Source organism: Mastacembelus armatus, chromosome 5 (assembly GCF_900324485.2).
Source record: "Mastacembelus armatus chromosome 5, fMasArm1.2, whole genome shotgun sequence".
NCBI lineage: Eukaryota > Metazoa > Chordata > Actinopteri > Synbranchiformes > Mastacembelidae > Mastacembelus > Mastacembelus armatus.
In genome coordinates, this window is record NC_046637.1 from 11,364,661 (window position 1) to 11,392,399 (window position 27,739).

The 27,739-nt window shown below is 40.1% G+C and overlaps 1 protein-coding gene across 2 annotated transcripts in view; it reads left to right on the top strand.

Moving 5' to 3' along the window:
• Positions 1-27,739, top strand: part of cacna2d2a (calcium channel, voltage-dependent, alpha 2/delta subunit 2a) — a 147,012-nt gene that overhangs the window by 33,286 nt on the left and 85,987 nt on the right. For both annotated transcript variants that reach the window (XM_026307475.2, XM_026307476.2), the window contains exon 3: positions 13,532-13,648. In XM_026307475.2, coding sequence (XP_026163260.1) covers positions 13,532-13,648 — 117 coding nt within the window. The remainder of the gene's footprint in view (positions 1-13,531; positions 13,649-27,739) is intronic.

Below are 27,739 nucleotides of genomic sequence, written 5' to 3' on the forward strand. Positions count from 1 at the left end.
AAAAGGCATTTCTATAAAATATTTTGTCATTTTATTCACACATAACACATATGTGTTCATGTATATATGTGTATATAGTAGCCATGTAATTGCCAAGCATCCTGAAACAAGAGCTTAAACAACAAAACACTCTTGCAAACAAAACATTCACTTGCTTACCTGTTTTTTTTGTATTTAATAAATAAAACAATAATAAAATCTTTGAACATAAAGTGACCAAGCCTTAACTGAATTACTGTTTTGTGCAAATACTTGCATTTTCAACATTCATGTAAAAATATGTAAACAGTAAAAAGTAACATGTAAACTTGGAATCAACCTTAACAGTGAAAGCAATACTACTACAGTTTTTTTTGCCAGGAAAACTAGCATGTTGAGTTTGGTAGGTTTTAAACAAGTGTGTTGGCATGTAACAACATTTCCTGATGTACTAAAAAGTCTCTCTGAAGGTGAGCTACTTGCAGGTACACAGAGGTATTTCCTAGCTTATTTACTCAGTTGTGGGAAGTTGACCTGATGGAGTTGCCACCAAGTGAGAGGGTCCTCCTCACTGTCTATGGTGGGAGACACCAGATAGTTGTTGAGTTCGGCCTCCACAATGTGTGATGGTACTGTAGATGTTGAAGCTGAGATTGTCTTGAAAAAACAGCCCAGGGATTTTTTGGCCTTCTTTTGGATGGCTTCTGATGGATCCATGTCGTCACCTTGATTGACTTGGTTTTGCCCCTCGAATTCAGAAATTGAGAAAATGTTATTAAATTAGTGCATTTCACGGTATCGTCACTTTATCACAACATCATTATTAACATTTGCCTTTGGTACAGTTGCTTTAGTTTCAGACATCACTCTGGCTTTGATCAAGCATCTTGTCACTGCTGATGTAGCCAACTTTGAATCAACATTTCAATATTAAATGTCACAATTCTAATTTACAGTCAAATTGTATAATACAGTTTTAATATGGTCACCAAATTATTGAAACACACGTTGAATTTTATATGAAATGTTGTTGCTCTGTCCATAAAAGACAGAGCAACAACATTTCAGTTGAGATGGCTTGGGCATCTGTTTCGGATGCCTCCTAGGCGCCTTCCTGGGAGGTGTTCCAGGCATGTCCCACTGGGAGGAGGCCCCGGGGAAGACCCAGGATACACTGGAGGGACTATGTCTCCTGGCTGGCCTGGGAACGCCTCAGTGTGCCCCCGGAATAATAATAATAATAATAATAATAATAACTTTCGAATTTAAAATGATGGATCATGCAGCGTCTGGAAGAAAATTCCACTACAGCAGATGTTTATCCGACAACGCTGTTAATAAATTTAAGAAAATGATTCCATCTTTATTTGCATCTATGCCAAGTATAAACATAGTGGAGGGCAGCTGCCTTAATCCTACTCCCTACCAAATTGATCATGTTGTTGACAGCGCTGTAACCTCACTGCGTGAAACGCTTGATTCTGTAGCCCCTCTGAAAAAGAAGTTAGTGATTCAGAGAAGACTAGCCCCATGGTATAATTTACATGTTCGTACCTTAAAGCAGGCATCACGAAGGCTGGAAAGGAAGTGGCGTTCCACAAACTTAGAGGAAATTTTTCTAGCCTGGAAAAACAGTCTACTAACATATAAAAAAGCTCTCCGTAAAGCCAGAACTGCATACTATTCATCACTAATAGAGGAAAATAAGAACAATCCCAGGTTTCTTTTCAGCACTGTAGCCAGGCTGACAAAAAGTCACAGCTCCGTTGAGCCCAGTGTTCCCTTAGCTCTCAGCAGTGATGAATTTATGAGTTTCTTTACAAATAAAATCACAACTATTAGAGATAAAATTCAGCAGATGCTTCCTATACCTGCAATAAATGAATCTTTTACTACAGTAGCTCTTGAATCATCTGTAGGACCTCAGTTATGTTTAGACTGCTTCTCTCCTATAGATCTCTCTGAATTTACATCAGTAGTTGCTTCATCGAAATCATCAACGTGTCTCTTGGACCCCATCCCGACTAGACTGCTTAAAGGCACCCTGCCATTAATGAACTCATCTTTATTGGACTTGGTAAATTTATCTCTAGTATCAGGCTACGTACCACAGGCCTTTAAGACTGCAGTAATCAAACCTTTACTCAAAAAGCCTAGTCTTGATCCAGGTGTCTTGGCTAATTATAGACCAATATCCAACCTGCCATTTATTTCTAAAATCCTAGAAAAAGCTGTTGCTAAGCAGCTATCAGACCACTTACACAGGAATGAACTATTTGAAGATTTCCAATCAGGATTTAGAGCACATCATAGTACAGAAACAGCACTGTTGAAAGTTACCAACGATCTTCTCTTAGCCTCAGATAATGGACTTGTTTCGATACTTGTCCTCCTAGACCTTAGTGCAGCATTCGACACCATTGACCACAACATCTTATTACAGAGACTGGAGCATGTGATTGGTATCAGAGGAACAGCGTTAAAGTGGTTCCAATCCTATTTATCGGACAGATTCCAGTTTGTTCATGTCCATGATGAACCTTCCACACGAACAAAAGTTAGTTATGGAGTTCCACAAGGTTCTGTGCTAGGACCGATTCTGTTCACCCTGTACATGCTTCCTTTAGGATATATCATTAGGAAGCACTCTATTAATTACCACTGCTATGCGGATGACACTCAGTTATATCTATCTATTAAACCTGTTAACACAAACCAGTTAACCAGACTTCAAGCCTGTCTAATTGACATAAAGGCTTGGATGACCAGTAACGTTTTACTTTTAAACTCGGAGAAAACAGAAGTCATTATATTTGGGCCTAAAAATCTCAGAAATAACTTTTCTAAAATTATAGCTACTCTAGATGGCATAGCCCTGGCCTCCAGCACTACTGTAAAAAACCTTGGAGTTATTTTTGACCAGGACATGTCCTTTAACTCACACATAAAACAAATTTCTAGAACTGCATTCTTTCACCTGCGCAACATTTCCAAAATTAGGAACATCCTGTCTCAAAATGATGCAGAAAAACTAGTCCATGCATTTGTTTCCTCAAGGCTAGATTACTGTAACTCATTACTATCTGGATGTCCTAATATCTTAATAAAAAGCCTCCAATTAATCCAGAATGCCGCAGCCAGAGTCCTGACAGGAACTAGCAAGAGAGATCATATTTCTCCTATATTGGCTTCTCTTCATTGGCTCCCTGTAAAATATAGAATAGAATTTAAAATCCTTCTTCTCACATACAAATCCCTTCATAATCAAGCTCCTTCATACCTTAAAGACCTCATAGTACCATATTATCCCAATAGACCACTTCGCTCTCAGAGTGCAGGCCTACTTGTGGTTCCCAGAGTTCTCAAAAGCAGAATGGGAGGCAGAGCCTTTAGCTATCAAGCTCCTCTCCTGTGGAACCAGCTCTCAGACTGGGTTCAGGAGGCAGACACTCTCTGTACTTTTAAGGCTAGACTTAAAACCTTCCTCTTTGACAAAGCATATAGTTAGGGCTGGCTTCAGGCAACCCTGAACCATCCCTTAGTTAGTTATGCTGCTATAGGCCTAGACTGCCCGAGGACCATCGGTGCACTGAGCTCCCCTACCCTAACCCCCCCCCCCCCCCCCCCCCCTTCTCTCCCACCTCATGTATATTCCACCATTGAATGTTACTAACCTTGTGCTCTCTCTCTACCCTAGTTTGTGCTCTCTCCCTCCCTCTCTCCCTCCTCTCCACTGTCGCCAAGTGCTTGCTCATAAGGGAATTGTTGGGTTTTTAGTTTTAGTTTTTGTAAAGTGCCTTGAGATGATTTGTATTGTGATTTGGCGCTATACAAATAAAATTGAATTGAATTGAATTGAATTGAAGAGCTGGAGGAAGTGTCCAGGGAGAAGGAAGTCTGGGTATCCCTGATTCGGCTACTGCCCCGCGACCCGGCCCCGGATAAGCGGAAGAAGATGGATGGATGGATGGATGTTGTTGCTCTGTTGTAAAATGTTAAAAAGATATATATATTTTAACAAAATATAAACCATAAACACTCACCAGATGCAAGCAGTGGCCAAAGCACCGTAGTCTGACCCAGTTGTTGAGTTTGGTAGCCTTTACCACATTAGCACCGTTGTCTGTTGTAATAGACACTTGCTTCTCTTCCAGCAAGCTCCAGTTAGCTGTAGCTATATTTTCACTTGTGTTGGGATTTGGGAAAATAGGCAATTCCACAAACAATCCAATGTCTTCATGTGCCGGTCCCAAGACCAGGTAAATGCAGAGGGTTGCGTCAGGAAGGGCATCCGACGTAAAATTTAAGCCAAATCAAACATGCGAATCACAAATATGACTTCTTTACTGGATCAGTCGCGGCCCGGGTTAACAACAACCGCCACTGGTGCTGTTGACTTACAGGGTGCCAGTGGAAATTGGACTAATGTTGGTCGAAGAAGGAGAGGAGGAAGGCGTGTTTGTAGGCAAAGAGAGAAGAGGAAGGGCAGGAGTGTTGGACTTAGAGTAGGGATTTTGAATGTAGGGACTTTGTCAGGGAAAACTAGAGAGTTGGCTGATATGATGGAGAGAAGAAAGGTGGATAGCTTGTGTGTTCAGGAGACCAGGTGGAAAGGTAGCAAGGCCTATAGATTCTGAGCAGGGTTCAAGCTGTTTTATCATGGTGTGGTTGGAAAGAGGAATGGAGTAGGAGTTATCCTGAAGGAGGATTTTGCTAGGAATGTTCTGAAGGTGAAGAGAGTGTCAGATAGGGTGATGAGTCTGAAGCTGGAAGTTGAAGGTGTGATGTTGAATGTTGTCAGTGGTTACGCCCCACAGGTAGAATGAGAGTTAGAAGAGAAATTCTGGAGGGAGATGGATGAGGTGATCCAGGGTGTCCCTAGTGGTGAGAGAGTGGTCATTGGGGCAGACTTCAACGGACATGTTGGTGAGGGAAACGGAGGTGACGAGGAAGTGATGGGTAAGTTTGGTATGCAGGACAGGAATGCAGAAGGGTAGACTTCGCAAAAAGGATGGAAATGGCTGTAGTTAACACATTTTTCCAGAAAAGGGAGGCGCATAGGGTGACATATGAGAGTGGAGACAGGAGCACACAAGTTGATTACATCTTGTGCAGACTTTTCAATCTGAAAGAGATCAGTGACTGCAAAGTAGTGCCTGGGGAGAGTGTAGCCAGACAGCATAGGATGGTAGTGTGTAGGATGACTCTGGTGGTGAGGAAGATGAACAGGATAAGGGCAGGATAAGGAAGTTGGAAAAGGAAGAGTGTTGTGTGGCTTTCAGGGAGGAGCTGAAACAGACTCTGGGAGGTCATGAGGTTTTTCCAGATGACTGGACAGCTACAGCTAAAGTGATCAGGGAGACAGATAGGAGGGTACTTGGTGTGTCATCTGGAAAGAGGAAAGCAGATAAGGAGACTTGGTGGTGGAATGAGGAAGTTCAGGAGTGTGTTAAGAGGAAAAGGTTAGCTAAGAAGAAGTGGGACACTGAGAGGACAGAAAAGAACAGACAGGAATACAGGGAGATGCAGCGTAAAGTGAAGAAAGAGGTGGCAAAGGCCAAACAAAGGGCGTATGAGGATTTGTATGATAGGTTGGACACTAAGGAGGGAAAGGTATATTTGTACAGGTTGGCGAGGCAGAGAGACAGAGATGGGAAGGATGTGCAGCAGGTTAGGGTGATTAAGGACAGGGATGGAAATGTGTTGACAGGTGCCACAAGTGTGATGGAAAGAAGGAAGGAATGCTTTGAAGAGTTGATGAATGAGGAAATGTTAGAGAGCACAGAGTAAAAGAGGTGACAGTTGTGGAGCAGGAAGTAGCAAAGATCAGTAAGGATGAAGTGAGGAAGGCGTTGAAGAGGAAGAAGAGTGGAAAGGCAGTTGGTCCTGACGACATACCTGTGGAGGTATGGAAGTGTTTAGGAGAGGTGGCAGTAGAGTTTTTGACTGGGCTACTTAACAAGACCTTGGAGGGTGAGAGGATGCCTGAGGAATGGAGGAGAAGTGTACTGGTGCCCATCTTTAAGAACAAGGGAGACGTGCAGAGTTGTGGAAACTATAGAGGAATAAAGCTGATGAGTCACACAATGAAGTTATGGGAAAGAGTAGTGGAGGCTAGGCTGAGGTCAGAAGTGAGCATTTGTGAGCAGCAGTATGGTTTCATGTCAAGAAAGAGTACCACAGATGCAATATTTGCTATGAGAATGCTGATGGAGGAGTACAGAGAAGGCCAGAAGGAGCTGCATTGTGTCTTTGTAGATTTGGAAAAAGCGTATGACAGGGTGCCGAGAGAGGAGCTGTGGTTTTGTATGAGGAAGTCTGGAGTGGCAGAGAAGTATGTTCGAGTGGTGCAGGACATGTATGAGAGCTGTAAGACAGTGGTGAGGTGTGCTGTAGGGGTGACAGGGGAGGTCAAGTTGGAGGTGGGACTGCACCAAGGATCGGCTTTGAGCTCCTTCTTGTTTGCTGTGGTGATGGACAGGCTGACAGATGAGGTTAGACAAGAATCTCTATAGACCATGCTGTTTGCAGATGACATTGTCATCTTCAGTGAGAGCAGAGAGCAGGTGGAAGAAAATCTAGAGAGGTGGAGGTTTGCTCTGGAAAGGATAGGAATGAAAGTTAGCCGCAGTAAAACAGAGTACGTGTGTAAATGAGAGGGACACAAGTAGAACGGTGAGGTTAAAGAGAGTAGAGGTGAAGAAGGTGGAGGATTTTAAGTACCTAGGGTCAACAGTCCAGAGCAACGGAGGGTGTGGAAAAGAAGTGATGTGTGCAAGCAGGTTGGAACGGGTGGAGGAAAGTGTCAGGTGTGATGTGTGACAAAAGAGTGTCAGCAAGAATGAAAGGGAAGGTGTACAAGGCAGTGGTGAGACCAGCAATGTTGTATGGTTTATAGAGACAGTGGGACTGAGAAAAAGACAGGAGGCAGAGCTGGAGGTAGCAGAGCTGAAGATGTTGAGGTTCTCTCTGGGAGTGACGAGGATGGATAGGATCAGGAATGAGTATATCAGAGGGACAGCTCATGTTAGATGTTTTGGAGAAAAAGCCAGGGAAGCCAGATTGAGATGGTTTGGACATGTTCAGAGGAGCGACAGTGAATACATTGACAAAAGGATGCTGACGTTAGAGCTGCCAGGAAGGAGGCCTAGAGGAAGACCAAAGAGGAGGTTCTTGGATGTAGTGAAGGAGGACATGAGGATAGTTGGTGTGAGTGAGGAGGATACAGAGGATAGGGTTAAATGGAGGCACTGTGGCGATCCCTGAAGGGAGCAGCCGAAAGGAAAGAAGAAGGCAATTCCATACAGCGTGTTTTTAGTTCAAGGTCTTTTGTGAGAGAGTGAACGGTAGGGCTCAGTGGTGCGATTGGACCATAAGTCCGTGGTGCTAGCATAAATATCCACCTGACGCAGTTTGGCCTTTACTGTCCCCACACATGCATCGTACATTTCAATTCAATTCAATTCAATTCAATTTTATTTGTATAGTGCCAAATCACAATACAAATCATCTCAAGGCACTTTACAAAAACTAAAACTAAAAACCCAACAATTCCCTTATGAGCAAGCACTTGGCGACAGTGGAGAGGAAAAAACTCCCTTTAACGGAAGAAAAAAAAACCTCCAACAGAACCGGGCTCAGTTTGGGCGGCCATCTGCCTCGACCGGTTGGGGTGAGTGGATAGAGCAGAGAGAAAAGAACAGCAACAATAAACAACAAATAGACACTGCAAGTTGGTGGGGCCAGTAACTGCACATCAGCGATAAACAGCTCCAGGACCAGGGACACCTGCAGAAGGTACAGAGAGAGAGAGAGAGAGAGAGAGAGGGAGGGAGAGAGCACAAACTAGGGTAGAGAGAGAGCACAAGGTTAGTAACATTCAATGGTGGAATATACATGAGGTGGGAGAGAAGGGGGGGGTTAGGGTAGGGGAGCTCAGTGCACCGATGGTCCTCGGGCAGTCTAGGCCTATAGCAGCATAACTAACTAAGGGATGGTTCAGGGTTGCCTGAAGCCAGCCCTAACTATATGCTTTGTCAAAGAGGAAGGTTTTAAGTCTAGCCTTAAAAGTACAGAGAGTGTCTGCCTCCTGAACCCAGTCTGAGAGCTGGTTCCACAGGAGAGGAGCTTGATAGCTAAAGGCTCTGCCTCCCATTCTGCTTTTGAGAACTCTGGGAACCACAAGTAGGCCTGCACTCTGAGAGCGAAGTGGTCTATTGGGATAATATGGTACTATGAGGTCTTTAAGGTATGAAGGAGCTTGATTATGAAGGGATTTGTATGTGAGAAGAAGGATTTTAAATTCTATTCTATATTTTACAGGGAGCCAATGAAGAGAAGCCAATATAGGAGAAATATGATCTCTCTTGCTAGTTCCTGTCAGGACTCTGGCTGCGGCATTCTGGATTAATTGGAGGCTTTTTATTAAGATATTAGGACATCCAGATAGTAATGAGTTACAGTAATCTAGCCAGTACATCTGTGGAATGATGACTTGGAAGAAATTATTTTGCGAAGGCACCTGGTATCTCCTATCCACTTCCTTCATTAGATCCAAAAAACCTTCTTTGCACACGGCATTAACAGAGAGCATGTCTTCGACTGCTCCAGTGCTTTCAACACTATGGCCTACCATACTGAGAGACAAGCTCCCCCCCAACCCCATTGATGTCATGGATTATTTGACATTCAGACCACGGTATGTCAGGCTTGGGAGATGTGTTTCTGGGACACTGGAATGCAGCACTGAGGCTCCACAGGGGACTGTTCTTGCTCCTTTTCTGTTCATGGTGTACACATCGGACTTTAGGTATAACTCAGATTCTTGCCATTAGACATTTTAATAGTAACCGTTGATATGTTACTTATGTTATATGCTACTGACTGGATGCCTTTATCTGTTTATTGTATTTTATAGTGAAATTTCTATGTTAAAGTAAATATAAGAGCTGCTGGACAATCTGAACTTCCCCAATGAGTGATGAATAAAGTATCTATCTTTTTAATCTAGCTATCTATTGGCTTTTCTTGGCACATCCTAAACATGCTTCCTAAACTCCTTTGGTATTAATGGCATTATGAAAGGCATTTAAAGACATAGCAGAGAAAGGAAAACAAGGAGTTTCTGGCTTTGGCTTATGAGAAGGACAAAATTCAGGAAAAGCCTGGATCCTAGAATAAATGTCAGTGAGCTGTAGGAAGACATCCCTATCGCCACTCCACCAAATTCAGAATTAAAAAGAGCATCCATGACAGGTGGATAGAGAGTTGGACTTGTAACCCAAAAGTTGTGAGTTTGAGTCAGGACCGGCAGGAATTGTTGGTGTGGGGAGTGAATAGCCAGCGCTCTCGCTACCCTCAATACCACGACTGAGGTGAGATCCTTGGGTGAACACCCAACTACTCTCCCGGGCTGCAGCATTGGCGGGTGTGTGCTCACAGTGTGCGTGTGTGTTCATTGCTGTATGTGCACTTTGGATGGGTTAAATGCAGAGCACAAATTCCGAGTATGGGTCACCACAAGTCACTTCACTTCACATTCGCTGAGGTAGCTTGATAATTTTGTGACTACAGTTGTGCAGTAAATTGGAATAATTTCTAATCACTATGTATATATTTACATATACCAACACACACACACACACACACACACACACATTATATATTACTACCTGAGCTGTTTAAAAAAGCTGTTTCAAAAAAATAAAAATGGACCTTGCTTTATGTTATAACAAAAAAATATTTTGGAATCCTTATGTAAAGCAGTCCAAGTCTTATTGATCGGTCTCCCTGTCTTTTGTGTTTTGTTTCCAAGCTCAGAGTAGAGAAGGCTTCGTCTGTAATGTCTCCGAGACTGCCATGAATCTTCCAGAGAGAGGCAAACCCAGAGTGCACTACCACACATTAAGGGAATGAATATTGATTTAAAAACAAATTTGACATGGTTTTTAAATCGACTTGAAAAATGCATCGGTTAAAAGTCAGGGCTTCGTAGTCTGTCAATGGAGCGGAGAAAACTTCGCTCTTGTTTTATGGTTTAATAAGATTCCATTAATGGCTTCTTCCACCTTGAGAAAAAATCCTGTGTGTGTGTGTGTGTACGTCTCTATGTCTATGTATGTACGTACGTACGAACAGTATATGCCAATATGTGAGTATTTTAATGTATGTAAATACTGTGATTATTGGTCTCAGTGCTGAGGACTACCTTCTTTACTACTGAGGGGTAATAACTGTTTGTATGTGTGTGCAGAGACTTGAATTGTAGACTAATGACTTTTGCAGGTTCTGTAACCGAATTACAAAATGATTGAACCACCTGTTTCAATCATCAAAAAAATTTTTTTGTTCCATTAGAATGGCGTATGTAGATTTCACCTTCACATTTCACTTTGAGAACTAGTTTAAAGTATTTGAAACTAAGCAGCACCCTGATCCCTCAGAGGCCAGCCAAAATAAGACACTAGGCAATCTTTCCAGAGTGCTTGTTTGGCATGGTCTGAGCTTTTGGGGCCAGGTTTGCCTGCTCATTGGGCCAGTGGAAGGAAACTGCTTCTGGCTGTGTGCCCAGCTTTCAGCTTGACAGAAATGGAGCATATGGACACCAGTGTTTTCCTTTCCCAATTGCTGCACATCAATCCCACACAATATTTCATGACAGAGCAGGAGAGCATTACTTTGACAATTTAAAAGAAATGTGACAGTGTTTAGTTGGTAACTATTTAATCTGTGGACCTAAGGATCAAGCCATGTACTGATTTCAATTATGTTTTATCTAATTGACCTGTTTGCTGTGGCATGTGGGGATCAACAATTACAAAACACCCTACAAATGTCAGTGACACAATAGCTTACTAACCTTAATCACATGATCAATACAAACAATGGCTTGATCACTGTGAACTGTGCCAGCTGATGACCCCACAATTTGCAGGGGACCTGCAGGACTTTAACAGGTGGTAGTGTTGCAAATACTCACTTCAAGTTAGTTAGAGCCACACCTTCTGTTTTTGATTGTTTTTGTTTTGTATCATTTTCTTTTTGCAGTGTGTAACTTTGAACTTCAAATTTCAAGTCTTCAGATTTATTTCTTAGGCCTACTGACCAGGTATGTTTACATTATTGTAGGATAATTTACCTCTGTGTCATCACAGGTTTTTAAGTCAGCCTGTAATGGTGGTGTGTAGTGCTGATGCTTTATTTGTCAAAATGTGTAGTTTGTATTTTATTCAGTTATTGAAAGAGACAATGGATAAAATCAAAACATAAAAATATAGCGTGTCCCCAGCTTTACTTATTTAATGACACAAGAAAATGTTATATTTTGTCTTTTGTTTTAAAAGCAACACAATCTAGTCTAGTTAACATGTCATGCTCACAAATAAAAGGCTTAAGTTTGATAAATATTCAATGGTGAATAGTTTTTTTTTCTTTAATATGGTTGACCAGAATACTTTTTTCCCCAGGGACATGTTAAAGCCTTGCTCAGAAACTGTGATTCCATCTCTGGCTCAGTAAGCATGATATTAGTTTTCATTGATGTGCAAATGACACACAGTTTTATATCTGTTATGCCACATTATGTTGGACTGGACTCCTTCCTTTTAACCATGTGTGTCATTAATTGACAATATGGTTGGAATATTGCTCAGAACTGAAAAGAGCTTTGATTTCATTAAAGGTGCAGTAGGTAAAATGTGAAAGATTTAGTGGCAACTAGTGGTAAGATTGCAGGATGCAACCATCTTAGCGCTCCCTTGTGCCCCACCCATTTCCAGGCACGAGGGAGGTTACGTTGATTGTCACACAAAACATTGTGTTTGGTTTTTTTATTCTGGGTTATTATGGAAATATGGCAATGCAACATGGCTGCCTTGGTGAAAAGAGACCCAGTCCCTAGGCTCATTTTAGGATTAAGAAAATGCAACGGTTGGTACACACAACATATTTATAATTCCTTTATTCCATTTCTGCTAATAGAAATACAACACATTGAATCTTTACATAACAAAAAACAGCTCTTAGTATATACCACATGTGTAAGGATTGTAACAAATAGAATTTGGCCACATGACAAACCTTTTAAGGTCAGTATGTTTGTCAACTGTACACTGAAAAGTCAACATGCCTTTATTAACATACTGCTATGTATGTGTACTATGTAAGTACACATCTCAGCCCTTGCTGAGAACACAACAGGAACAAGAAATCAATCTGTTAAAAATTCTTAGGCACCCAAAAAGCAGCTCATTTCAAACCAGTTTTAGAAGAAATATCCTGATGATCAATTCTACAATGATTTATTATGAGAAGACCTCAATCCTCCCAAGTCTCAAGATCAACCAAATGTAATCATCACACCAAACAACTGTTGCCTTTGGTCAGGCTGCTTTTTGATCTGTAGACGTTAATTAAAGTTTAACATGCAACTTTATTGTTGCATAAATAAATCATTATTTATTGATTTTATTTATTTTTAATTGCTGTTTTTCTTCTACATTTCTTCTGCATTTTATCCTCATGTATGAAGACTTCTATATAAAGTGTGTAATTACTTGAGTAAATGATTGATTTTCAGTGTCAAAGTAAGGCCCATTAAACAACCTGAATAAATGCAGCATTATAGTCTCACATTTAAGACTTAAGAAGGCTCTAATTGCTTTAAAGCACTCAGTAGCATGCTTTTCCTGGGTTTTCCTCTGAAGAACTATGCAAAATGGTTTTATGGTGTGAAAGTGGGTCTTGCAGTGTCTCGGGGCAGCAGGATAAGTGGTAATCCCTAAGGGCGTGCTCTGTTGTAGACTACAGATCCTATAGAGAAACTGGCTGCTGAGTCAGTCTTCACAATTCATCCAGGGAGAGCAAACTCATCTCCCATGTACTTCTCTGTCAGTGATTCAAGCATCTGTTGTTCTGCTTCTAGATTTTCCTCCTTTCTAAATATCCCAGTCCCTTCTGGCATCCCACATCCATTTCTCTTAGTTGTTTATGAGGTTTGTTTAATGGCTCTGACCTGGTTTTATTCTCAATATGTATACTGTATATATTATATGTTGCACTGAGGGGAAATTCCTTTTTTCAATGTAACTGAGGTATTATGATTCTTTATAGGCTGCATAAATTTTATGGCTTGTTGGGTCTAGGATAGCCTTTTATTAACAGAATAGTCTTAAAGTCTTAAATAGGTTTTCACCAAGCTGTAAATAAGTCTGTTTGTCTGACTTCCAAAGGACTTAACATTGTAGAGATACAAGGTGTTTGCGCAGCAGTGAAGATCTGCTGGAGTTTGCATTTATTTAATTTGATCCAACTGCCAAGCTGCAGCTGGCTAGCTAAGTGCTTTGCCATTAAGGCTCTGTTCTGTGTTTAATTCTGCTACAGTGCTGAGGCTTTTGGGTATAATGGCAGACTGCATACTCGCTACCCTAATAGTAAATATTTACCATCTTGTGTGCTACCTTGAGAATAAGCAAACAGCTCCTCTGTGATCTTCTTAATTGAACTAATGGCTTCTGTAACCTGACATCTGATTTTCTGTGTTCTCCATCTGCAGATTTATAATGAGAAGAAGAGCCAGTTTGAAATCAAGAGAAACAACCCCAAGGACTTGGTAGAAAGAGTGGCACGGGACATCTCCAAGCTGCTCAACAGTAAGAGAAAAGCCCTAGAGGTAAGAGGATGACGCGCCATGTATTATAACGCTTGTGTACAAACATGTACTACATCCTTTTGCACAGAAGGCAGATCCTTTGACTTTTCTGGAAAGTCAATTGTCTGTTCATGCCAATGCTTTGTTTTCACACATAGAATTTAAGCACAAAAAACTATGCATCCATCCGAATTTGTTTTACCATATCTGTCAGTGGCAACGCTTTGATTTGGTGTACTTTGTTTGCAAGAGTACCAAGAAGTACTGTATCTTCTGACTCTGGTCTAGTTAGCCAACATTACCTGAGAGGGCATTTTTCTTTTTTAGGTGAGACTGTAAATAATCATAATAATATTAAATCACATATCAAATGACATCATCTATAATTTTAACTTGATGTTGTATGAAGATTTTGCACTCTACAAGGTGGCCATCCTCAAAGTTTATGGTTTGTCATTCCTTGCACTCTGGTCCTTCCTCAGGCTGCTATAAGTAGGTATTAACTGGTCTGACTGGACCCATCACAAAAGTTTGTCATTTCAGTGATGCTGCGGCCTATTTATTTGGCTATAATGATTTGGTCGTTGGTAAAATTGTTCAGCTTTGTGCACCTACCCATTTTCCCATATCTACCACATTAACTACAAAAACTGGTAGGTTCACTTACCATAAATGTATATCATGACGTGTCATTGTTATGAGATAATCAAGACTGTTGGCTTAATTCTGTATATATTTTGCATGGGATTGTAGTGGATTTCCTTGCAAAGTTGACACAATTTGATGATAGAAGATGATCGACTTTGTCTCTTCACTTGGAACTCTTGAAAGCAAAGATGCTTAGATTTTTTTTAATGTCAAAACATGAAGATAAACTTTTGATTGTTTTCTCTGTTAAAATTTTAGCGTACTTACAGTTTGTGTAATCTGTTAGATGAAGAGTTTATCATTTCATTGTCCTGCATTTTGGGATATAATTACTACATTAGCACTGTTATGCTCAGACAATTGATTATTTGAGAATTTGTTTCACTGTCACAGTGGGAAACTGCTAACCCCTTTGTAAAGAAGAATGTGGGTTTGGTTGGAGGGGCATGGGGGGGTCAGACATGATTAGAGGCATGTCATGATTAGAGACAAGGAAGGGAAATTAGAGAAGTATACACCATCAATTTTTAATTTTTAAAAGCCATAGATAAGAGCAATTGTGAAAAGTTGGATTTTCAAATGCATTGCTGTGCCCTGTTACATAGTCTATCTGAGCATAAGTACATTTTGTTCAAATAATCTTCACACTTAAAATTACAGGACATGCTGAGAGCTTATAAATTCCAAATTACCTAATTAGAAATTGTATTTATTTCTTTTTAAAGCTAAATTTGTCTCTTTTTTTTCTCCACAAGAGCTGTGAGCCCTTTTTAATCAGTTTGGTGATTCATCACCTCCACCCACACTCATACATACAGCATATTGCGTAGAAACTACACACACTCAAACATTCACTCACGTACATTGTGCTTCTAACATGTTGTTCAGACATCTGTGGCACATGCAACACATACACACTTTCTCAAACTGACACTGAGCTTCCCATTTTTATGTATGCGTGGGTTTCATCGGTGAGTGTATGTGAAAGGTATAATTCGGGTTTCATCCATGTGACACTTCATTTAAGGATGTGGCAGTTTGAGGAACTGTCCACTTTCCTTGCCTTTTTTTCTGTCCAGATATGGTCACTCAAGGCAAAAGCACAGACATTTTTTAACACTGAAGATTTTTTAAAAGAGGCAGAAGTGTATATCTCTTAAGAGCATAAGGTCTTGCGGGATGTGGCATGTCCATGCATGGGAGCAGAAATGTCTCAAAGGCACAGTTAATTTTACACCTTGGATCCTGAAAGGGAAGAAGGCATTATTTTACAGTACGTGTCCTGTGGTCATGTGTAAGATAGGATTTGGTATGGCATTGACACTCCCCATGCCCCCCACCCCCCACCCACCCCTTTTTTTTCTTTTCTTTTCTTTTTTTTTTTTTTGACTTTACTCAACTCAAACATTGTGCTACACGCCTCCACCCTAAACTCCATGGGCCACACTGTCACCTCACATCCTGTCTGGGAGATTCACTCTGGAGGGAGGAAATGAGGTGAAAAAAGAGAAGGGCTGGAATGAGAATGTCTCCCTGGGGTGTGGAAAAATCAAGAAAATGATGTTCAGAAATTCATAGATTTTAAAATGAGCAGCAAGCAGGAGGGAAGGCGAGAGTGCGCAGAGTGAGGAGGAAGGGGTATAGAAATAGTTTGGGGAAATAAAATCAAAAGAAGAGAACAGGAAGGACAGGGAAAGACAGATGATAAAAGTGCAAAAAGCAACAAGCAATGTAAAAAAACAGAGAGTCATTATGTCAGTATAGAATACAAACCATAAAATGTATGCAGCAAGTTAATATGTTTTATTTAGGCAGGTTTTAATTTTTTTTTCACTAAAACTAAAAATTCAATACTGTAGGCAAATAAATTCATGCAGACTTATTATTCATACAGGGAGAAAGTGAAAGCCATGTGTTAATGCAGTCTGTAGATAAGAAGGTCTCAAACTCCGCTCAGCACAGTATTGACAGTGTTTTATATTCCAGCCTGTTTCTACCCCCTGTAATGGTTATTTAGTCCCAAATATTCCCTGCCACATTTAAAAGAGAGGAAGTGTGTGTTTGTGTGTGTGTGTGTGTATATACGCGCACACCAGTGTGTGTACTCATACAGGAAGAAATTATTCTTTTCCAACCTATTTAAATACTGCTTCGGGGGATTCGTAATTCATGTTTATATTACTAATGAGAAAATACACATTGACTCTAAATGCTCAGTTACTGATACATTCGGCGGGGGGAGGCGGGCGACGCACATTTTTAGTGCTCTGGCTTTAGTTGCTTTTACCTTAATTTGTAAATTAGCAGCACATTTTAATCATTTAAAAGCTGTGTTTGTATAGAGGGTAAAAAAACTAACTGGTTGGTGAGAATTTATTTCAGACTTAGGCCATCACTATAGCTGAGATTATTATTGCTTTAAATAGGATGCAGCTTGTGGCATGCAACAGAAAAGCCAGCTTACTTAACACACAGTCTTTTTGTATCATGAATTTCAACTATAATATCCACATTTTCTGTAATCTATACACCAATATATAATTGCTTTCACACAGCCGCAATCAAAATCTAAAAAGATATAAAATAAAATTCAAAGTGCAGTGCACCCACAAAGAAGAGGCACAAGTTGAATTATTTTTAGCTAAAAGCCTTTCCTGTGTTTTTATCCCTAATCTTGTCTTAATCTCCTTCATGTCCCTTTCTGCCTTTCTTGCTTCTGGCTTTAGCCATCTTCTCAAACAATGATCTGATTCTAAGGTGGGTGTATTTTCGAAGCAGGTGATGTAAAATTTCTGATGATTTCAGTGTGAATTGAAGCTGACAACTGAAAATCTTTGTTTTTTTTTTTGTTTTTTTTTTTACATGAGGGCTCCCTGTGTAGATTAGATGACTGTGCAGCCACTCAGATATGAGTTCAGTAACTTACTTGAACAGCTACACTAAATTGGTGTAAATTAAGTATTTTAGAAAATGTTTCAATAACGTTTTAATAGTCTTAAATGTTAACTTATTTCCAAAAATATTTTCAAAATCGAAACAATGTTTGTTTGGTAGGCTTCCATCCTGTTAATTTAACTTAGTCTTTTAATCAGTCCACATATTAAGATGTCATTTTTAGGGTTAATTTGAAAATTTTCATATTTTTTTAAATGTTGTCAAATTTAGAAAATACTTCTGCCACTACTAGTTCTAACTTTTAGTCCAATTAGCTTATAAACCAGTAACTGTTAATCAATCTATCTGCAATCATCCTTTTAAATATAAATAGGCACAGTATCACAGAGAAGCTACAATGTGAAATAATATTACTCACTGTGACACTTGCTAGTTCTATGGCTTGATTACCTTAGTTCAAAAGTTAAAATCGGCATTGATGTGCAAGCAGCATCTATATGTTCTTTTGCGTATGAGCACTGCATGTTGATGTGCTTCTTTTGTTTTATGTGTGACTGCGTGTGCATGTGTGTTTTAAACTGAGCAACATGCCCACACTTGAGCACCACTACATGAGTTTGTGTACAACAGGCCTTTCAACCCAGAGCAGCCAGGGAGAGCACTGTCCTCCATGTAATCTGTCATGTGTATAAAACAAAACAGGTGTGATAGACCTCCCAGACTGATCTGAGCCCTCATCCCTTCCTGTACTCCCCTTTGTGATGCTCCATATGGTCGCGCTAGAGGCCTGAGATCAGTTGGACACCTCTAAACCAGCAGAGACTACACAGAATCCTGTATGCTGTCAGTCAAAGCCAGTCAGCTCAAGTCAGACTTGAGCTGTCAGTCAGGCTGCTGCTGGGATTTTCAAACCTTGAGGAGGGATGATGAGGCCTCAAACTACAGACAGAGATCATGTTACATTCCCATCAGCTCCTGTGCAGCAAAACTACCATTGTTAAAGCTCTTAAGTTATGATTTCACACAGGGGACTGGTGGAATAGAGAGGGGACTAAGGTTGGTCTAATCCAATTACACAGATCTCAATACTATTCCAATACCACTTACAAGCTGAAGGATGGCTGCCTCTGGGCTTCTCCCTGCTTGATGGATACACACCCAGCACTCCACTGGATTGATTACTGAGATGGTTGCGAGCTCAGACTATGGAAATGAGGCAGAGAAATGAAAGGACAAGGCTAAATAGCCTTTCAAGTTGTAGAGCTAAGACAATGTCCTAACAAGCAACACAAGCTGGTGAGGTAGCAACAGGTGTATAGTTAAAATACAGGGAAAACATGGTTAGGACTGTAGTGTAAACAGGGGTGCATGCTCAGATCTGCATCTCACTTCACTATTCAAGAAAAGAAGATTGATCCATATAAATAGATACAATTCACTCTGATGTTGGTGAGCAACAAGTCTCTTGTGAAGTGAACTTGCAGGGAGTTTAGTCAGACTGGGGAGTTTTCACTGCTAAAGTGACAACAGCATCCCTGGTGTCCTGATGATAAAACATGTTGGAAAGAAGTCTGTGGTCACATTTTAAAAAAATTGGTTTCTCTTGACTACTTCACTGGTAATAGAGCTCAGTGTATTTTTTTCTTATAACTTATTACCCACAACTGAGTGTCAAAATTCACTCCTGACCTTGGAGCACTTAGAAATGAGTAAAATTAAGGAGTGCAGTTTGGCATACTTCTTTATACTTTAGACTGATCCAGGAGAGCAATTTACTGCTGTTTGCAGTCTTTTTGCTAAACTTGCTAGCAGTTCATATTGAGTGCACACATATGAGAATGGTTTTGATCTTTACCATCCAAGTCTTGGTGAGAAAGTGAACATTATTTCCCCAAAAATATTGTAGATCTGTTCCTTTAATTCAAGGTCAATTTCTTGTACTTTTTCTGTAGCTCTCACATTCTTCCTCAGCAGACTGAGTTTGCCCAGTTTTCCTGGAGATAGTTAAGTTGTAGTTCACATGATGGTGTCCTGACAGAGCTAACTCCGTGACAACTGAGAAAGCTCTGCCTATTGTAGAAGACCATTAAAAGTTAATGTAAGCTCTGGAAGACACGAATAAATGGACATTGCGTAAAGATTTGTTAGATGTAATTAAAAGATTGTAAAAAGAATGTACAGTATAAGTAGTATGCTGCGTTATACCGTATGTGTCAAAAATATTAAGTAAAAAAAGTCCGTTTTTTTTTCAAGATTCATTGAACTCTGCAATTTCAATAATTGAACCTGTGTTGATAATATTATGTTAAAACTGGTAAATGACATGTAGGCTTGTTTGATTGGAGGAAAATATAATAAACTGAAGAAGATGGTGGGCAGACTCGACTCCTAAAAATGACGGAGATGTTCTGTGACTTTTCAGTCATGCTGATAGTGATTGTGAGAGATTGCAGGAGAACTCCGACCGGACACTGTGCAGGGACAGCAAAAGTGTGCTTGACAGAATTAATCAATCAGACTGCGTGGGCCTCTGACTTCTCCTGACCATGGAAACCAAGACGACACAGTCGGGTCAGGAATCAGGAGGGATGGGCCCGCTCCGAGTCATCTGTCATCACATTACATCTGTTAATAATTCACTGAGACACTGACTCTCATGCGTGGCACGCACAGCCAACATACATGCTGAAGAGAGTGGGATCTTGGTTGATCTTTCTGACCTTGGTGGCCTGTTGACAGGGAGCTCACCTGCAGTGTATTAACATTTTTGCATTGCTAACAATGCAACAGCACTTACAGCGCTTACATTTTGGCACTTCAGCATTTCCACTTAAAAAAAACAAAAAAAACAGCAGATTAGAGCTGACATTGAACAGTTATCAGATGGTAAAATAGTAGCAAAAAGTTGTCACTCAGGTATTTCTTTGGTCTGTATTCAGGTCAGTTATTCTGGCAGTTTTCACTGGCAAATGCAGCTTTGAAGAAATGAGGAGCAAACGGACACTGGCATGACACTGAGCAAATGAAACAGCTCACTTGCTTTACTCCAATGCAAATTTAATCGGATAAAGAACAATGTACTGTATCAACAGAGCTGGCTTAGTCAACCGTCTGACCCACAAGAAATTAAGCTTTGATCATTAAGCAGTTTCATGACAAATGAAAAGGCAATAGCTGTGTACTTGTTCATTTTCATAATAAATCATACTCATGCACTTACTTGTTAATGGTGGGCCAAAAACAACATCAGCAAGAAATCAACAGTTTAATTATTGTTACTGCTTTAACACTGGGATTATAACCACCTCCTTGGAGTGTGTAGTTGATGATTTGAGTCGTCATCCCAGCGAGATCTCAGACGCCTCAGTGACTGGCTTTAATTGAACAGGCATCCGGCACAAATAACCAATTTATAATAGCTAAATTTAGCCCTCAGTCTTTTAAAGGGCCACCAGCTCTAAAAATGAGGCTTCTGCTACCACACCACTATGAAGCTGTTATGAGAAGTGAGAGCTGTTATTCGGATCTGGATTGGCCCTCGGCAGTAGAGTGTACTAGAGCTGGAGGATTAGTAAAGTGAAGCTCTCGTTTGTCTGATGTGGGTCTGGTTTTGATTTCAGTATGCCCACTGGTGACTTTCAATCAGTTAGCCACTGCTGTGTTTTATGTTCCCTACTTTGCAGTAAATAGATAAATACTGTTTACCACCTTCCTAAATCACTCGATAGACTTGAATTCTAAGTTTCTGTCATTCCCAATAGGAGCAGTACGACAGCAGCTGGTCTGCCCACAATAAATTACACCACCGCCAGCAAGTGATTATGTCCCTACTGTTGCCGTGAAGCGATGACAAATGAAGGAGTTGTCTCTCACTTTCAGAGGGAGTGAGAGTTTCCTGCAGGCTTACTCCCTCGCACCTCATTCTGGGGCGATATTTACATGAATTGCGTTCTAGCATGGAAGTTCATTTAATTTCAGGTATATGTCTCTGTAATTTTTCATATTTTGATTTGGTTATTTTATTTCACGTTAAGCACTTAATGTTCAGTGAAGTCTGCACTGACACAACATATCTTTAGTTCTTTCCACCCTCACAGTTTGGTGTTGTCCTCTAACCCATACATTTTCTAATGTCAATTGTTAACATGCAACGCTGCCCTAATCATAGCATTAAAACTTGATCCACATACTTACTATCAATCTCCCTTAGGTACAGTGTGCCACACAGCAATAGAGAGCACCCCTCAGTATGGCTTGTGTTCATTTCGGGAGCTTAATGAATTACAAGGGCTTCATAATGAGTGTGTCTGGGCAGTTCTGTGGGGAGGTCAGATGGTTTGAATAACTAAATGAGCTCAATCACCAGTCAGAACTTTAACATGCATAATACATTTTGTATATGCTGTTGTAGAAGACATAGTTACATATTACAAGCCCTCCCACCACCTCCTCCACCACTGCAAGAAAGTTAAAAAAAAAAAAAACTAAATTAAAGAGGAGACTCTAACAAAGTAATTTAGTTTTCGATTTCCTTTTGGCCTTTGGAGAGGCAGTTATAACTCTCAGGTCCCATCAGGGAAGAGTGGGGGAACTAGGCCGAGCTCTACTTGGGTAAAAATAGAAGAGAAAACTTCACAACTTGTAGTGTGCAGTGATTAGCAAAAACATATATAAAGTTTCTGTCAATTTAGTCCCCAAAGATTAGTGAGGACATAGGTGGTGTTTCTTTCTTATTCTTTTTCACATCTTGGACTGTTCCCATCAACCAATTAATTAAAAAAAGGTTTTGGTATTTCTTGGACAACTACAAAAAATTGAACATCAGTAAAAAGATGATTTGAGGTGTTTAGATTTAACTGCATGAAGTTTGAAAAAGTCAGCAGTGTTCTTAGCACACATCCATCCATCCATTATCTATACCCGCTTTTTCCTATCTAGGGTCACAGGGATCTGCTGGAGCCTATCCCAGCTCTCTTTGGGTGAAAGGCAGGGGTACACCCTGGACAGGTCACCAGTCCATCACAGGGCCACATAGAGACAAACAACCTCACACACTCGCACTCACTCCTATGGGCAATTTAGAGTCACCAATCAACCTGACATAGATGTTTTTGGACTGTGGAGGGAAACTGGAGTACCCGGACTAAACCCACACAAGCACAGGGAGAACATGCAATCCAGGATCTTCTTGCTGTGAGGCAACAGTGCTAACCACTAAGCTACTGTGCTGCCCTCTTAGCACACATAATGAGGGAAATAAAACAAAAATAATCAGATTTCTCGCAAAATTAGTACAAAAATATCAGGACAAATGGCAGAGTTTGAAATGACCAGAATCAGAAGTCAATGCGAAAAACAATCAACTATCAAACCATGAATCAAGAAACAGAAAGAAATTTTGAATAGTCTAGAATAGAGTCTTTTAAAACAGACAGCATAGATGGAGTATACTATCAATGTGAGGCAATGTGAGTGGTGCTATGAGCTAAATCAGCCTTATAACACCTGACATACTACTGTTTAAGGAGGTATAACGTTTACTGTGTTCACCATCTTAGTTTAGCATGTCAGCATGCTAACAATTGCTTGTAAAATTTGTAATTGGTTCTAGAAAACAAAGTACAGCTCAGAGATGGTATTAGTTTGGCATTTATAGGCTCATTAAACCAAGTACTGGATAAATGAAGACCTGAATGACCTGAAATTTTATGGAATCGTACATGTTTTTACAAATCAAGTTGAGTCAAATAGATTTTATCTGTCATTTAAGCCATGTACAGTACAATAAACACAGTACATACTGTAGTAAAGCAAAATTCTCCTCCAGAAATCATGATGCTACATAAAGACGAAACAATACTTATTAATACTACTGACTGTTAGTTAACTAAGAGCCTTTGATAATTAGTCCTCTAATTATGAGCCCTAAAAATAAAAACAATTTTAAAAAATACCTTAAGTGGACAAGTGCATGCTGTGTAGACAGTACGTTAGACAATGTACAACAAAAGTATAATTAAGGTCAGTGCATTTGTGGGCACTCTGAATATTTATACGACATTCGATCTGTTCGAGATGTGTCAGTCTTCACTAAAGTGGTGGACAGATAGAAATAAGCAGCCATTGCCTTCCCTAAAACTGCACCACTGGAACAGCTAAATACTTCTGTTTAATGTTTATCTTGATTTACCCAAGCAATAGAAGAACTGTTTGGTCTGCTTCTTGGTGATAATTGTGCATATGCACTATGAAGTAGACATACTCTGGCACATGGATGCACGCTCACACAAACACAAATGTGCAAACACTGAACCACATATCCTACCCCATAATCTCCTCCCCAGTCCCCTGGTTCCTGTCATTCAGATCTATGAACTTCCATTAGCAACCATCTGTTACAACCTGCAGCAAAGCTATTACACTTCACACACACACATTTGAATGGACACACTTACCTCACTCAACGTATGGCCGACTAACATCTTCTAAGCCCCAAAAGAATTTGCTGAGGCATCGGCTGTTTAACCTTCAAAAGAGAAGTCACCCATACCCTTGCAAACACCTGTGATAGCGTCACTATGTTGCTGCCCACCACAGATGCATCAGAAGGTCAGCAACCCTCCTGCTCACACACATACACACACTGACACACAGGATGCAGGTCACACACAGGGATCGGTCACAGCATTGTGTTGGGAAAACAGATTGTTGTTTCTCTAGACTATTCTATCTATAGTATTGGGTCATTCTATCATTCCTACTGATAAAGGTCACAACACCACACCCACTGTTCCCTTGCAGCATTTTACATTAGACAAAATGTCAGAACCTGATCTGCTTCATGGCAGTACGCTGCCTCTAGCATTTTTCTTCACATCTTCAACGCACACCTTTATTTTAGCTCTGAATGTACCATTTTCAGCTCCATTTGAATGCTCTGCTCTCCCCTTTCTTTCTCCAAAACAAATGTCAGTGTACAGCAGAAGATTTATATTTTTTTACCGTGTTCCTGCCTCATACAGAATCATTCATTCGAGTGACAATATGGGTTCCAGGCAGGAAGTGTGTGTGTGTGTGTGTGTGTGTGTGTGTGTTTGATTCAGCATCTAATTATCCAACTTCGTCTTGAAAGGAAAAAATGCTTTCTGTGTTTAAGCAAGTTGTTCACGTAGCAATAGCATCTGCTTCACTCCTTCATTTCCCCGTCAGCGAGAGACAAATGAATAGAAATGACTGCTTTGTGCATCTATGCAGACATCTCTGCAAGCAGCATAAAACATACATTTCTAGTCTCCCATGTGCGATTTTGTATCTGCAGAAGTGGAAGTGGAGAGAAAGGAGAGACAGAGACACTTGAATCAGGAATTGCAATGCTAAAACGCAGACATTTTTTTTCTTTGCAATTGCAAGGCACTTTTGTCTGTTCGTTGTTTTCTTTCCTAGAGGGCACAATTGAAAAAGATCATTTTTATAAAAGAGTCTTTTGAAAAATGCCTCAGCAATCAAATAGAAAATATATGTTATACTCCTGTGTGGTTAAAAAAAATAAAATAAACACTGCACAAAAATAGTACCTCATTCAAACAGAAAATTATATTTAAAAAAAACAACACGGCACAGCATGGTCATCTGCTTTTCCTAGTGAGACCTTGTTGGAAAATGGCAACATTTTTGTTTTTATCTAAATATATCATTATGGTTTGCTGTTCTAAGTGGCTCAGAATCCACCCCATCTCCAATCCTCCAGCCCTCCACATTATCATATCCCTCCACCTCTACTATCTCCTCTTCATCCTGGCGTTTATCCACCAGCTCTCCTCTGTCAGCATCATCAGCTGAGAGGCCATATAGTAAAATGATTCCCGTGGGAGGAGGTTGATGTGCACAGTTTTGTGGATCCGAACCACACAGATGGAAAAATAAGGCTCTTTTATGTCTCATTTTTAATTAATCCAGTATTAAACATTGCTTTATTATGAGTGGTTCTTTGTATGTAAATCTATGTTGTAGTAAAACTACACATTATATATTACCTGTTGTTGATGAGAAAGTATTTTTAGTTTTGAAAATAACTTTTAATAGTGGCACAGTGGATGTTGCTTGTGGGTCATGTATTTGATTGTGGTGAGGTAAATTATCCCTATTTCTGAATACTGGTCTCATGTCATCCATAACCTGCTTCTGACCCAGGAAACTGTGCTTTAATTCCAGTGTGAAGCAGAATCGGGTTCTGCTTGAACGAGTCCCTTTTTTATTTCTTGTGGATTGGACAAGGCAAATAATAGGCTTGTGTCATGAAAAGGAGCTGTTAGTTCCTGACAGGCCATTGATCAGTAGAACATGGGCGGTTTTCACAGTATGGTGCTCTTACATAACCAAAATACACACATGAGTACACACTTGCAATAACACCAAATCTATGTAAATCTAACAACAAATGTCTTCTAAACAGTATTTTGTTTTTTGGGCACAAATCATATCATTGACATTTTTGTGTACTGCAGAACATAGAGACTGACAAATCATTTGTATTTAATTAAGGTTTGAGGCTTTTGAGACTGTCAAGCCCACAACAGAATAGTCTACATCCTGAATGAAGAAATGTCATAGATTGTGTTAACACGCACATAAGAAGCCACGTTACTGGAAGTCGGATTAGAAGAAATGCTTTTACAGTTTTCCACATAATCTAGTAACCTGTAACTTGCACAATCTAGTAACCGCTGCTTATGTGCAGCTGGTTTGAATTTGAATGAATTTTCATATATACTACCTCTCCGTGATCAGCATAGGCTCGCCTAGAAATTCATTTACATTTGCATGTACATTGTTGTAATAATCAAGCTTCACTAGCAAAAATCTTGATATGTTAATTTGCATTCTGTGATCCCATACCCTGATTACAGAAACAGGTTTTCTTGTTTAAAAACAAATGCTGCAAAAACACAGTAGTTTGGTTAAGTGCATCTAAACCCACTGAAGTTTTAATTGAAAAGGAATATGACTGCTATAGATATTGCATAACCTGATTTGCTAAAGACCGCTGTTTGAAATCCATTATTTCAAAAGCCTTACAATTTGATTATTGTGCAAATCACTGTTTCAGTGATATACTGTAGAGCAATGAATTGTCTTGGAATTATTGAATTATGGGCCTTATCTAAATGATTCAAAGTAAAAATATTTCTCTGTTTAAATTGACAAATCAGAGAGAGAAAACAGTAAAATCGTACTTGATCAGTCAGTGTAGATTTCCTTCTAATCACGGACTGTTCTGCAAAACAGTCACAGTGAATAAAAAAATTGGGTCATGGAAAAGATCTATTCTTTGTCGAGCTGACACCAGACCTCAACCTCACTAACACGATGCACAAGATCAACTTCACTGGACCACTACAATTCCTTGCAGAGCAGCTCAGTTTCACCGGGAAATCTGTGTCTTTTTGTAATGCCTATGCTTCAGCAGCTGGATGAGCTCAGAAAATTACAATTTTTTTTAGACACAGTTTACTGGATCTGTAGGTGAACACCGATAGTACTGTATAATTCTGCAGTGTAGGATTGCAGAGAAGAAAAAAAAGGTTTGACTTCGTGTGAAAGACAAAAAGGGATGAGTTTAAAAGTATATGAGAGGTCATACAGCTCCTGTTGCTCACAGGAGGAATGACATTAGATTCTTTCTGCCCGGGCTGGTGTTGACTCTGTTTAAAAATTCTCATCGTGCTTAATGTATACAATCCCTTCCACTTGTCCCTACAGAGTGAGGACACTCATGCAGAGAGGCCAAGGGAATCAAAGGTCGGCTTGCCTTTATTTTGCTCTTCCATCAGAGCAAGCAGTTAATCTTTGCTCGGCCCCAGCTTATCTGGGCGCCTGCCACCCCAGCCCTGCCCCGAGAGAAAGGCATCACACGCCTCAGCCCTCTCTCTTCCTTCACCTCCTCCTCCTACCCCTCAGCTCAGTTCTCCTTGGCTGACTAGAGGAGGTGGCTGCAGATTGAATTATTCTCTCCATTCCATTTCTCCCAAGTTTGCATTCATTTGGACTGCGCTGTCACTTCTCTTCTGTTGTGTTTGTTTCTTAAGTGGAAGCCATTCAGAGTCTGTCTCTGCTTATTGCATCGTCTCATATGAGTTGTGGCATTTGCCTGCAATAGTGGTTATGCAAAAAAGATACAGGCTTTTATTGGTGTTAGAGTACATTTGCAGAGGCAAATTCCCAGAGCCTCCCTGCCTGCACTGTTTTACACATGCTCTGTGCGCGCATGCATTTGTGTTTGTCTGCATGCACGTCAGCGTCCTCACAGGGTTTCCATAGATTAGATTCAGGGACTTTTCTGTGACTTTCAAAGTCTTTTTTGGTGATGTTTATCAGCTTTTAAATCACTCTGCATCTTTGTGTAATATATGAGGCTTGATGCTGATGATTAATTACATTTTAAATTATTCTCTTGATTATTTTTACATATAAATTAAATTATTTTTAAATTATTTTATATCTACAGCATATTACCACTCCTCCTTTTAAATAAGCCAATCAAATTTAAAGGATTTAAGCCAAATCCTCATT